Below are 13,948 nucleotides of genomic sequence, written 5' to 3' on the forward strand. Positions count from 1 at the left end.
ACTAGAGGCCCGGTGCATGAAAATTCATGCACTGGAGGGGGGTGGCCCTCAGCCCGGCCTGCCCCCTCTCACAATCCAGGAGCCCTCAGGGGTGGGAGGCGACCTGGAGATCAGGGGAAGGCGACACCCCATCACACCTCTGCTGCTGCCACTGCCAGCAGCGCAAACCTTGGCTGGCCCTGGTTACCTGAGCCTCGGGCAGCCCTGGGCGGCTGGGCAACCGCCATCCAAGGCTTGCCTGCACCTCGGGCCGACCCTGGGTAGCTGGGGAGCTGAGGGACTGGGGTCTCCGGAGGCAGGCGCACAGAGCGGCCGGGCCCACCTGGGGGCAGGCCCTGCCACATGCCTGCCACCCAGTGGGGCTGAGGGGACTGGGCACCGCCATCTTGTGTCTGTGGGCACTGCCATCTTTGAGGATGGGGCAGTCAATTAGCATATTCCCTCCTTATTGGCTGTGAGATCTGCCATCTTTGAGGATGGGGCAGTCAATTAGCATATTCCCTCCTTATTGGCTGTGGGCGCCGCCATCTTTGTGATGGTGTGAGGGTCAATTAGCATATTCCTGCATTATTAGATAAGATACCCAGTATGTCAGTCACCCAGAAATTTTTCTTTCCAAATGCACCACTTGCTGTCAAATCTCCAAGCTGTTCCTTCCACTAAAAATACACTCTCCTACTCCTATCCCTGCTCGTCAGCCTGGAGAACCCTACACATCTTTCAAAAGCTGGCTCAGATACCTACACATGTGAAGACCTCTCTGACCCTCCCCCTCAAAGGTGACTTACTCCTTTCGGACATACTTTTACCACAGCACAACGGAAATGCCAATGCCATTATCTGTATTCATGTCTGAGTCTCCCACCGACTGTGGGCTCCTTGAGGGGCGGGGCACTGGTAGTTCATCTTTGTATCCTGAGTCCCTAAGCAGTTTGTGGCACATAGAGAACATTCAATAAAGGCTTACTGAATAAATAAATAAATATAGAGGAGAAAGAAAAGAAAAAAAGAGAAAAGGGAAAGCAAAGATGAGATTGAAAGAAAAAGATGAAATAGAAGAAAGGAAGCCTTGGCCAGTGTTCTCCGTGGTTAGAGCATCAGCCTGCACACCACAGGGCCGCAGGTTTGATTCCTGTCCATGGAGGGAGGAAGATAATACACGAGGCAAACAGCTGACCGTGGCGAGGCAGAACCAGACAGCTTGATGTTTTAGGTCACAACACCAAGGGCAAATCAGGCTTCCAGAAATGTTTCTTTGGCCAGCACAGCATTTAAAAAATTTTTGATTTAATAATCAAAACTTAAGAACCATAAAAATCCAGATTTCTAGCTTCTTAAACAAAAATAGGTCCAGCCTAGCCTGGGTTAGCACTCTCCATGATAGCCATTGGCTGGGTCTGAGGATGCTTTTCCCAGGTTACCACAGTCCCCAGTACTCCCTATTGTAGGCCCAACATGGATGTTGAATATCACCGGCCACTTACCATTGAGCTTGTGCGCTTGGCTCGCTTACAATTGGCCTACTTCGTTCATTTACTTCACCTGCCTGACTCTTTTAAACCTTAGAGTTCCTCACCCTTGTCCCAACCAATGCTCCATCTAGATCAGCCGTGGGCAAACTACGGCCTGCGGGCCGGATCCGGCCCGTTTGAAATGAATAAAACTAAAAAAAAAAAAAAGACTGTACCCTTTTATGTAATGATGTTTACTTTGAATTTATATTAGTTCACACAAACACTCCATCCATGCTTTTGTTCCGGCCCTCCGGTCCAGTTTAAGAACCCATTGTGGCCCTCGAGTCAAAAAGTTTGCCCACCCCTGATCTAAATGCTCTGTGGCTACAAAAATAACAATAGTAATAGTAGTAATTATTCTAGATCTGCACTCGCCAATACACCTTTCTAAGATGGTGGGAATATTCTGCAATCTACACTGTCCACGTGAGGCTTTTGAGCACTTGAAATAGGACAAGTGTGACTGAGGAGGTGTATTTCTACTGTTATTTCATTTACAGGCATTTAATTTTAATTTAGGGCAGTGTTTCTCAAGATATGGTGTGCATGGAAATACCCGGGGATCTTGTCAAAATGCATTATAATTTAACAGATCCAGAGTGGGGCATGAGATTCTGCATGTCTAATAAGTCCCCAGGTGATGCTGATGATTCTGGGCTTTGGACCACACTTTGGGGAGCAAGATTCCACAGCAATGCTGCTCAAACCTTAGCATAAATCAGGGAGATGCCAAACATATTCCTGGGCCCTCCCCTCACAGACGCTGATTCAATAGGTCCGAGGTGGGGCCCAGTAGTTTGCATTTGTAACAAGGTCCTGGATGCTGGAGCACTGTTCTAGAGAATGGGAAGATGTTGGGAGCAAAAATAATTTTAGTCATTCTCTGATTTTCTTTCCCAATTGCTACTAGTAATCTATATATATAAAAGCCAGCTGCTCCTTCCTCCTCAGCTGGGAAGGCCAAGGTAAGAGAGGAGAAGGAAGGGGGGAGAAAGCCGGGTCTGTGCTCCCGGCAGTCAGGATTTGTAACCACTTGTGAGACCTAGGGTCCTTATGGCTTTGATTAAATTTGGTTTTAAATCCTAGCTCCAGAAATCATATCCCTCTCTCTATGCAGGTATGTATACCTCTCAGAGACCTAGCCTTACCCCCAGGTAATCAGCAACCCCCCAGACCGCAGAAGACAGTACCCAGGACCCGACTCATGGTCACACAGTTCGACCTCCGGCAGGCTAAAGAGAACATGTTATGTCTCAGTTCCTGAACCCCAAGGTGGACAGACTTCCTGGCTACTTTCCCATGAGACCAGACAGAGGGGCCAGAAAAGACCTCACCTGTCCTCAGAGCTGTCCTCAAGACCAGAAGAATTGATTTATTACTCTTACCTCAACTCGGACCAATCAGCTCCCAGCACAACCCTGACTGCCTAACCCACCCAGAACCCCTAACCCACTTGACTTCTGATGTTTGCCCTAGATAATCTGAAACCTGCACAAGCTCCCCGGCTCCGCATTGACCAATTCAGTATTAACTATTTTTTCTTTCTATACTGCAAACTCCTGCTGATGCGTTTCTTCCGGCCAGTGCGTGCAGGCAGGCGGACTCAAGGAAAAACACAGGGGGAGTCCCAGCCTCTGAGAAACTATTCAAGCCTGGTGACAAGGGAAGCTACAGGTCCAGAGGCTGCCTTCTCCCGGCCACAGGTGCTCAGAGTCCTGCAGGGGGCGCTCCAAGTGGCCTCGGGCTAGAGGTGAAGACCAGGGAGAGCCCAGCGAGGCAGAGCGTGGCTGCAGCTCATAGGCCTGTTGGAAGCCCAACTGGAGTGCCCTGGGGTCATGGGGACCCCCAGAAATAACTTTTCATTGAAGGGAGAGCTCGGGTCTCCTATATGTGGGTAGAATCATCAAGACATTAACCATTTCACCTACAACCTCTACTTGTTGAAGCCACCGTGGTCCTCGCCCTGAGAAGCAAGTTAGAATTACCCTGGAGTTGTCAAATCCCAACAGGAAGGGACACCCAGACCCATTACATCAGAACCTCCGGGTGGGACTCAGGCACCAGGGTTTTCATCTTCCCCAGGTGGTTTCAAAGTTGAGAACTTTGAAATAGTTTAAAATATATATGTTTTTCATTTTATCGTTTTTAGAATATAACAAAACTACAAATTCTCAACCAATTTAGATTAATTGGAAGGTTCAAATAAGATTTCTGTGAAAAATGCCCTGGCCAGTTTGCTCAGTGGTTAGAGTGTCGGCCTGAGTACCGAAAGGTCGCAGATTCAATTCCTGGTCAAGGGCACGTACCAGTACCATGGTCGCAGGTTCCTCAGCCCTGGTAGGGGTCCCTGCAAGAGGCAACCAATCTATGTGTCTCTCTCACATCAATGTTTCTCTCTCTCCCCCTCCTCCCTCCCTTCCACTCTCTCTAGAAATCAATGGAAAAAATATCCTTGGGTAAGGATTTAAAAAAAAAAAAGAATTTGTGACCAAATGCTTTGAAAACTGTTAAACACAGGAGTTATTTGTTATCATTAGACCCTGTTTTGGAGCCTCCCCTAATGGCCTGACAAGCTGGAAAGTATTTAATATGGTTTATTTATATTTAATATACTTTATTCTGAGGACAAATCCCCATTGTCTTCAGAGGTGGGATGCTATCAAGAATGGCATCAAACTCAGACGAATGTAAAAAGATCATTGAGGTGTTTGGAGCTGGTGTGTATAGATACACCTACTCAATTGTAATCTCTCCCTTTTAGTCTCTGCCCTTTCCTTTAAAAAGAACATTCAGAGAGGAAGAATTATGAGAAAGAATGAGAAAAAAGACACATCCTCTTTCTCTGCCTTCCCTGTCTCACTAATCCTTCACTTCTACCTCTGCCTACACATTCCCCATCAGTTCCCACACTGGCCTGGCTCCCGCTGGAGGCCTAACCAGGCCACTCCAGACCAGGTATTGGGTCAAGCTGTGTTCTACAAAAGGGAGATTCTTACTTCTGGCCACACCTAGAAGAAACTGGATTTTCCCTAAATCCCACAGAAGGTTAGAACCAGAGGAAGATCTAGTTCTCCACACACCTAACCTAGATTCCACTCTGGAAACATTCCCTCTTGGCAGCTAATTAATATAAGAGATCAGCAAAGCAAAAACACTGGAAGAAACGAAACAGCCTGGGAGGGAAGGGAAAGGATGAGAGTGTGCAGCCTGATGCAAAATATTCTCCCACGGTGAGGGTGAGATGACACAGAAAGCCGAGAAGTAATAACAGTGGAAGACACAGCCACACTGATGCATATCACAAAACCTGAAATTGAAGGGAATTGAAGCCTTTCATCGTGACACATTTCATCATTTCCTCAGTAATTGCATCAGTTTTATAATTTCTTCCATCACTGACTCCCCAGGAGTCCTGGCATCTCTCCGTCTATGATATGGAGATGGCGGGTAATGGCATTTGCCTCCAGGAAATTAAAGACCCTTTCAATAACTGCATTAGTCATCCACACTTGCGGCTGTGATTGATCTGGTAACCACCATCAGATCTGGGCACAGAAAGGATATGAAAATTCATACGCAGGAAAACAATCTTATCTTCCCTCTCCCTATCCAGCTCTCTCTTTACAAGAAATATCTGCAAAGTCATTTCTGCATTTCTACTCTGTTCATTAAAGGGCATATTTGTGACAGGCTGGGATATATCCACTGGGGACTGAAAACGATTTAGGATCCTAGGAAATGGTGAATTCTGCCTAGGTTTTTCAAAGTTGCTCTGTTGAGTTGCCCTTTAATGTAAAAGAGCAAAACTGTTTCAGAATTGTATTTTAACATTTCAGGACACCCAGAAGGCAAGAAGCCATAACACTGAAAAAAAAAAGAAAAGAAAAGAAAAAAAACAAAAACGCCCTGTTCTCTTCCTGTCTCTGTGGAAGGTACCAGAAAAAAAAAAAGTGTACTCTGGTTTTATTACTGCTTTATATCATGGGCACTCCCTGTTATCAAGCGTTAGGAGGTGCTGGGGAAATTGTTCCATAAGCACAATGCCAAACAAGCCACTCAACAAAGTCTAGCCTAGAGTGAAAAAATGTAAAGGCAAGAATCTCAATGAACAAGCACTATTTTCTGGGTTTTCCAATCCAGATCTCTGAAACCTGCATCTATTGTTTAAGAATATGATAATCAAATGTACATATACAGGGTGTCCCCCAAAATGTATATACTTTAACAGCTGATAGCTCAATTTTGAAAATTAAAGATATTTTAATAAGCACTGCCTTTATAACTGTTCAAAGTATGTGTATACATTTCTGGGGGGACACCCTATGTATATACTGTTTGATCCACTCAAGTACTAGGTTATTTATCCTACAGGTATACTTCCCATACAAGAAATACTATGTATAAAGCTATTCATTACAGTGTTTCTTGTGATCAGGAATAAAAGCTGTAAATAACCTTAAAAAGCATCAATAGAGAACAAGTTAAATTTTGGTTCATCCACACAATGGAATCCCATGAAACAGATAAAAAGAATAAAGTAGCACTCATATACTAAAAATGGAAAAATCCCTAGGATTAACTGAATAAATGGAAAGTATGCAGCCATGTAAACAGTATGTTACCATTTATGTAAAGAAAAGAACAGAGCCCTGGCTGGTGTGGCTCAGTTGGTTGGGTGTCATTTGTGTACCAAGAGGGTGATGGTTCGATTCCCAGTCAGGGCACATACCCGGATTTCAGGCTCAATACCGGTCAGCAAGAGTGCAGGAAGCAGCCGATTGATGTTCCGCTCTCACATGAATGTCTCTCTCTCTCTCCTCTCTCTCTCTCTTCCCCCTCCCCCTCTCTCAGAACAGACACACATCTATGTGTGTGATGCATAGCATAGCTATGGCAATATATGCAAGAATCAGTGCCTCTGAGACAGAGAACTGGGGGAAAAGGGATTGAGGAGGTAAAGAGGCCATAATTCTGTTAATTGATTATCACAAGACTTACTATATAATTACATGTAATTATATAGTAAAAACTAGAGGCCCGATGCATGAAATCTGTGCAAAAGTAGGCCTTCCTTCCCCCAGCTGCCAGCATTGGCTTCCCTCACAGCTCCGGCTTCATCTGGAAGGTCATCCAGAAGGACATCTGGTCCAATTAGCATATTATGCTTCATTATTATAGATAGCAATGAGTACACATAGTGCTTTGCCAGGCATGTTCTAAGCACATTACATACTTACACTAATTCAACATGCTCCTTTTAAATTGTACAAAATTCAGGTACCTGTCTTATTTCACTAAATTATCAATTACTTGAGAGCATCAACATGACCTAAGCATTTTTACATCCTACACATATGACAGTACAATATTTTCACAATATTGCTCTCAATGAACAGCAAAAGAAACCATCAACAAAATGAAAAGAGAGCCCACTGTATGGGAGAACATATTTGGATACATCTGATAAATGTTTAATATACAAAATATATAAGGAACTCATACAACTTAACAAAAAGAAGACAAACAATCCAATTAAAAAATGGGCAAAGGACCGAAATAGACACTTCTCCAAAGTGAACATACAGATGGCCAAGAGACATATGAAAAAAATGCTCAAAATCACTGATCATCAAGAGATGCAAATTAGCCCAAACCGGTTTGGCTCAGTGGATAGAGCGTCGGCCTGCGGACTGAAGGGTCCCAGGTTCGATTCCGGTCAAGGGCATGTACCTTGGTTGCGGGCACATCCCCAGTGGGGGGTGTGCAGGAGGCAGCTGATCGATGTTTCTCGCTCATCGATGTTTCTAACTCTCTATCCCTCTCCCTTCCTCTCTGTAAAAAATCAATAAAATATATTTAAAAAAAAAAAAGAGATGCAAATTAAAATGACAATGAGGTATCACCTCACACCTGTCAGAATGGCTACAATCAACAAATTAACAAATCACAAGTGCTGGTGAGAATGAGGAGAAAAGGGAACCCTAGTACACTGCTGGTGGGAATGCAGACTGGTGCAGCCATGATGGAAATATGGAGTTTCCTCAAAAAAATAAACATTGGGCCCTAGCCGGTTTGGCTTGGTGGATAGAGCGTCAGCCTGCGGACTGAAGGGTCCCGGGTTCAATTCCGGTCAGGGGCATGTGCCTTGGTTGCGGGCACATCCCCAGTGGTGGGTGTGCAGGAGGCAGCTGATGGATGTTTCTCTCTCATCGATGTTTCTGACTCTCTATCTCTCTTCCTTCCCCTCTGTAAAAAATCAATAAAATATATTTTTTTAAAAATAAAAAATAAATAAACATTGGAACTGCCATTTGACCCAGTGATCCCACTTCTAGGAATATATCCTAAGAAACCCGAAACACCAATCAGAAAGAATGTATGCATCCCCATGTTCATAGAAACACAATTTACAATAGCTAAGGTCTGGAAACAGCCCAAGTGCCCATCAGTAGATGAATGGATAAAAAAGCTGTGGTACATTTACACCATGAAATACTATGCAGCAGTAAAAAAGGAGGATCTCGCCCTAACCAGTTTGGCTCAGTGGATAGAGCGTCAGCCTGAGGACTGAAAGATCCCAGGTTCAATTCTGGTCAAGGGCATGTACCTTGGTTGCGGGCACATCCCCAGTAGGGGGTGTGCAGGAGGCAGCTGATCGATGTTTCTCTCTCATTGATGTTTCTAAGTCTCTATCCCTCTCCCTTCCTCTCTGTAAAAAAATCAATAAAATATATACTTAAAAAAAAAGGAGGATCTCTTATCCTTTGAGACAGCACAGAGGGACCTAGAGAGTATTATGATAAATGAAATAAGCCAGTCAGAGAAAGACAAGTATCACATGATCTCACTCATATGTGGAATCTAATGAAAAAATAAACTGTTGAACAAAATAGTTCCAGAGACATAGAAGCATGGAACAGACTGTTGAATCTCAGAGGGAAGGCAGGGGTGGGTGGGAAGAGATCAGCCAAAGAACTGATATAAGAACATATATGCAGCATATATGCATAACCCAGGAACACAGACAATAGGGTGGTGAAGGCCTGGGGTGAGGGACAGAGGCAAGCTATAAGGGGTCAATGGGAGAAAAAAAGAGACATATGTAACAATACTTCTAACAATAAAGATTTTAAAATAATAATAATAATAATGCTCTCAAGAAATATGTACCACATTCATTTATTCATGCAATATCAAATATAAGAGAAACTAATTATCTTTAGCATTTAGAGCTGACTTAAAAGCCTAATGACCTTAATCTATAATTATCTTTTTATAATTGTTTTGTTCCGCCATGAAGTCGAGCCAAAACTCAAAAATAAATGGCTTTGAAAATGTGCTATTATACATACGTACAATTGTGACTGTGCTGAATACACTGGGGAGTCAAACAAGTTATTGAAGAAAAGTTGTCCAGTTTTCCCATTATTTTTCATTCCAAGAGAAAAACTGTATAATCAACACACAGTCCTTTTTAAACTTTGAGTTCAGGAGAGTATTTAAGTGTTTAAGAATAAAAGATCTCCTACTAAGTTACATAAAGTGCTTAGCACAAATATATGAAGTGCTTAGCACAAGCCTGGCCCATCATAAATCCCCATTCCAGCAGAGCTCTCTCATTTCTTATTTGGAGGCTGCCAGCCTCATGGGAGAGAAAAGTACATAAGAGCTGGCCTTCACTCCTGTCAATAACTGGGAAATCCATCTGTAAAAAAGCAGAGTGGGCCATGGAAGTTTGTTTTTCCCTTTAACAAGTCATTAAAAGTCATCAGAGCTATGAATCAGACAATGGGGGGTTGGGAGAAAAAATTAAAACTCCAATTCTTAGATTTAAAAATTCACTTATTCAATCTAGTATTTTTTTCAAGTGCCTACCTGGACCGGGCAGGCATTATGGCAGGCAATTGTAGTCCAAAACCTCATTTTATTAATTTAACATGCTTTATATTTTTTCTATTTTTAAAGTAAAATTTGCAGATATGGTAACAATGCCAAATCACATTTTAATGAAGTGATAAAATACTGATAGAAATCATTCTCTCTACAGATTTGACAAAACAATAAAATTTCAAATAAAATTAAGGAAACCAATACAGGATTGTATTTGTTTAAAAAAAATTTTTTTTTCGCCCCACCAGTGTAACTCAGTGGTTGAGCATTGACCTATGAACCAGGATGTCAAGGTTCAATTCCCAGTAGGAGACATTTCAATCCCCCTTTCCCTTCTTCTCTGAAATCAATAAAACAATAATATTTGGGGGGAAAACGTTTTCACTTAATTGGGTTCCCCCAAATTTCATATCTTGAAGTAATTTTTTATGTAATGATTTTAGAGAGGGAGGAAGGGAGAGAAAGACAAACATCGATTTGCTGTTCCACCCACTTATGTATTCACTAGTTAATTCCCTCATGTGCCCCAACTGGGATCAAAACCTCAACCTTGGTGTATGGGGATGACACTCTGTATGGGGATGACGCTCCAACCAGCTGAGCTACCCAGCCAGGGCCAAAATACATATATTGACGTCCCAACTCCCAGTACTTCAGAATGTAACCTTTTTGAAGATAAGGTCTTTAAAGAGATGATTAATTTAAAAGAAGGTTGTTAGGTTGGGGCCCTTATCCAATATGACCAATGTCCTTACAAGAAGTAGAAACACCAGGGATATACATGCACAGAGAAAGGCCATGTGAGGACACAGTGAGAAAGCAGCCACCTGCAAACCAAGGAGAGAGGCCTCAGGAGAAATCAAACCTGCAGACACCTTGATCTTGGACTTCAAGCCTTCAAACTGTAAGAAAATAAATTTCTGATCACTTGCTATATAACAAAAGAAATCTGGTAGGGATGTGTTTCCTCAAATTAATAACCTTTTAAATTTACAAGTATTGAAATTAAAGTAGAAATACCTATTCAGATTATTTTTAAAAAAAAAACAGTTGAATTCTACATTATGAACTTTGGGAAAATTATTTATTTCATTCTATGGGGTTTAGACAAGTAATTTCACATTTCAATTTAAGTCCAGAGTCAGAAAACATTTCTTTTACATTCCGTACTAATAGAGATCATCATATATCAATGAAATATTTAAATACAGAGATTGATTTAAAAATGGATTTCTCTAAATAACATTTATCAGAAAACACACATAATACAATCCACTCTGGATCTAAGAGGCTTAATTTGTTCTAATATTAAAAGAAACTTGTCTTCTGAAATTTCTCTAATTTAAAAGACATATTGTGAGAATGGGTTCAAGGGTGGAGGAATCAATCGGTACTCAGCGATTCACAAACATGACATATAAACATGACATTTTAAAGATTTGGACAAAGACTGCATATTGGCAGCACAGGGGGTGGTCTTGCTCACTTGCTCTCCCTCCTACTGAGCAGGGACATTTCATATTTCATAGTTTCTGAATTTCCTCAGGAGTTCTGAAGGAGCATCCCCAGACCAGCGGAAATGAAGGTGCCAACTGTTCACATCTGAAAAACCTTTGAAGGAGAGAAGAGAAGATTTTTAAATCAGAGGTGGGAACAAAGGAGTCAAGCTTGTAATAGTAGGACAGCTTGCTGGTGAGATTTCACTGCAATAAGTGAAATGTAAGGGTAAGTCTTTGGGATGAATTATTGATATCTTACAGAAACTGATTAACTTGGGCAGGATGTTGAATTCTTGTGAACAGGATTTATTTTATATGGATGAGAGGATCTCACATGCTTAAACTTAATAATAAAAGGACATTTATAATGCCTCCAGTGGTGGTAATTTTGACAATTCACCTGCAAGGAAATTGGAAACAACTTTCAAACAGCTGCCAAAAATAAAAGGTCAATGGTAAAGGATTCTGGAAATACAAATAATGTATTCCATGAGAGTAAGATTTATTTTTTTAGAGTAATAAACAACTTTGTTGAAAATTAGATAAAAGGTCATTTTCCCTCTACTAGAGAAAATGTAAACTGACAAAACTATTCTGGGTAGGAAACTTGCAATATTTATCAAACTCATTAAAATGCATAAACATTTAACCTTACAATTGTACTTCTGAAAATTTATCTTAAGGAAATAATCACGGATGTGCTCAAGGGTTTTAACTATAAGATGTTTAACATGATACCTTTTATAAATGTTTTTAAAAATTAAAAAACAGCCCTGGCCTGTGTGACTCTGTTGGTTGAGTATCATCTCTATGCATCGCTAGGTCACCAGTTTGATTCCAGTCAGGGCACATGCGTGAGTTGCAGGCTCAATCTCCAGGAGGGGGCATGCAGGAGACAGCCAATCAATGTTTCTCTCTCTCCCTCTCCCTTCCTCTCTAAAAATATCAATAAAACATATTTTTAAAAAAAAAAAACATTCCAAGTATTCAGCAACAGAAAGTTGGTTAAAAGGCTGTGATATAGTCATTAACAATTTTTAATACTTACAGTCACATTAAAATGCTCATAACATATTGCTGTGACAAGTAGTTAGAAAACAGTGTGATCCCATTTTTTTAAAATATGTTTTTATTAATTTCAGAGAGAAGAAGGGAGAGGAAGAGAGATAGAAACATCAATGATGAGAGAGACTTATCAACTGACTGCCTCCTGCACACCCGCTACTGGGGATCAAGCCAGCAACCTGGGCATGTGCCCTGACTGGAAATCAAACCGTAATCTCTTGGTTCATAAATTGACACTCAACCACTGAACCACAACAGCCAGACTCATTTTCAAATTTCTTATTTACATGGGTATTTCTCTAAAAAATGTTTAAGGTCTATAAGGAATTACCCCTAAATGTTAACAGTAGTTATCCCTGGATAGCTGGAATAGATGTAATTTTCATTTTTTAATACCCTTTTCTGTTTATCTGTATCTTCTTATTTTTTCTGCAGTGAACATGTATGCCTTTTGTCATTTTTGTTGTTTATAATATTGCTAATGAAAATGCAGGTTACAGAAAAATAAAATATGCTTCCATTGATATTTAAATGATTATCTAAAAGTCTAGGCAGAAAAAATATACACAGAATTGAGGACAGTGATTATCTCAGAAAAACAGGATCTGCTTGCACTTTCTTTAGAATTATCATAGAAAACAAATTTAAAGAATTTCCATTTGGAGAAAAAGCAAACAGGAAATTCTTTCTGACAACCTGTAATTGAAAGGCACACACAAAATATGGACAGTGTGGCCCTTTTAGTTTTAAGTACACTAACATATAAAAATATACCAAAAGATCAGCGATATGTTCTTGAGGTGGTAAGATTACAAGTTGTTTTTTCTTCCTTTTGCTTGACCACATCTTCTCACATCGCACCTGCTGCCAGGCAGGCCTCTGCCGGAGGAAGCCCAATGCGAGGCACACAGGCAGCCCGGCCTGGGGCGGGCAGAAGCCCCGAGGACATGACTGCACAGCAACAGCATCTGCTACCTTTGACTTTTTGTTTGTTTTTATTCCAGGATGTCACAGAAAACTATTTGATTCTAAAACAGTATTTATCAGAAGCCACATTCATTGCATATTTAAATGGAAAGAGAAAAAGTGAGATTGTCTCACACGCTGGTTTGCAGATGCCATGGTTCATATTTTACAGGTTGCAATGAAGTCAAGCAGATGACGGGGACTATTTGATGGCTCATCACAGAAGAGGCATCAAAAGGCAAACTCCAAAGTAAATATCAAGCATTGCTTGAGGAAATTAACAAGTATGCTTAAAAGTTATGTGAGCAGCCTCTCGGGCTTAGTAAAGCTGACATGAGTAATATTTCTTAAATGCTGACATAAAAATTTGCACTACAGTCAAATGAAATTATAAATAATCATGCAACTGCTCTTTGGTATATCAAACTCCAACTTTAAGGCACTACTCAGAACAGCTAATAATATCTTAAACAACACTAAGAAATACTGGTAGGCCCTGGCCAGTGTTGCTCAGTGGTTAGAGTGTCGGCCCTCCAACCCAAGGGTCTCAGGTTCAATCCCTGGCCCCTGTTTCTCTCTCTTTCTCTCCCCCTTCCTCCCTCCCTTCCACTCTCTCTAAAAATCAATGGGAAAAATATCCTTGGGTGAGGATTAACAAAACAAAAAACAAAGAAAATACTGGTAAATGCAGCCTTTGGCAAAATTTCATGATTCTTATTCTCCAACAAACAGCTCTCAGAACGAGGATCCTTCCTCCTCTCACCCCCTCCACTTCATTCACAATTTATCCTGAGTAAATATTGATATATCTGCGCTGTGGAATATTTATCAGCTGTTAGAAACAATGAGTTAACCCTTTGCGGTCGTATTAAATTTGGACATGGGTGTCGTACTGGTCGGAATTAATTTCCATTGAAAGAGCAGTGATACATAACATGCAAGATTATGAAGGATAAACAAGATTTATTAATTCTTTTTTGGAACTACGTCACTACTAGTAGAATCACTACAAAC

At 41.1% G+C, this 13,948-nt stretch overlaps 1 protein-coding gene across 2 annotated transcripts in view; it reads right to left on the reverse strand.

Moving 5' to 3' along the window:
* Positions 1-10,776: 10,776 nt before the first annotated feature.
* The window catches only part of DNAJC12 (DnaJ (Hsp40) homolog, subfamily C, member 12), a 40,750-nt gene continuing 37,578 nt past the window's right edge, over positions 10,777-13,948 (reverse strand). For both annotated transcript variants that reach the window (XM_005876778.2, XM_014548169.1), the window contains one exon: positions 10,777-11,015. In XM_005876778.2, coding sequence (XP_005876840.1) covers positions 10,921-11,015 — 95 coding nt within the window. In that variant the 3' untranslated portion in view covers positions 10,777-10,920. The remainder of the gene's footprint in view (positions 11,016-13,948) is intronic.

This window comes from Myotis brandtii, unplaced genomic scaffold (assembly GCF_000412655.1).
Source record: "Myotis brandtii unplaced genomic scaffold, ASM41265v1 scaffold499, whole genome shotgun sequence".
NCBI classification, from domain to species: Eukaryota; Metazoa; Chordata; class Mammalia; order Chiroptera; family Vespertilionidae; genus Myotis; species Myotis brandtii.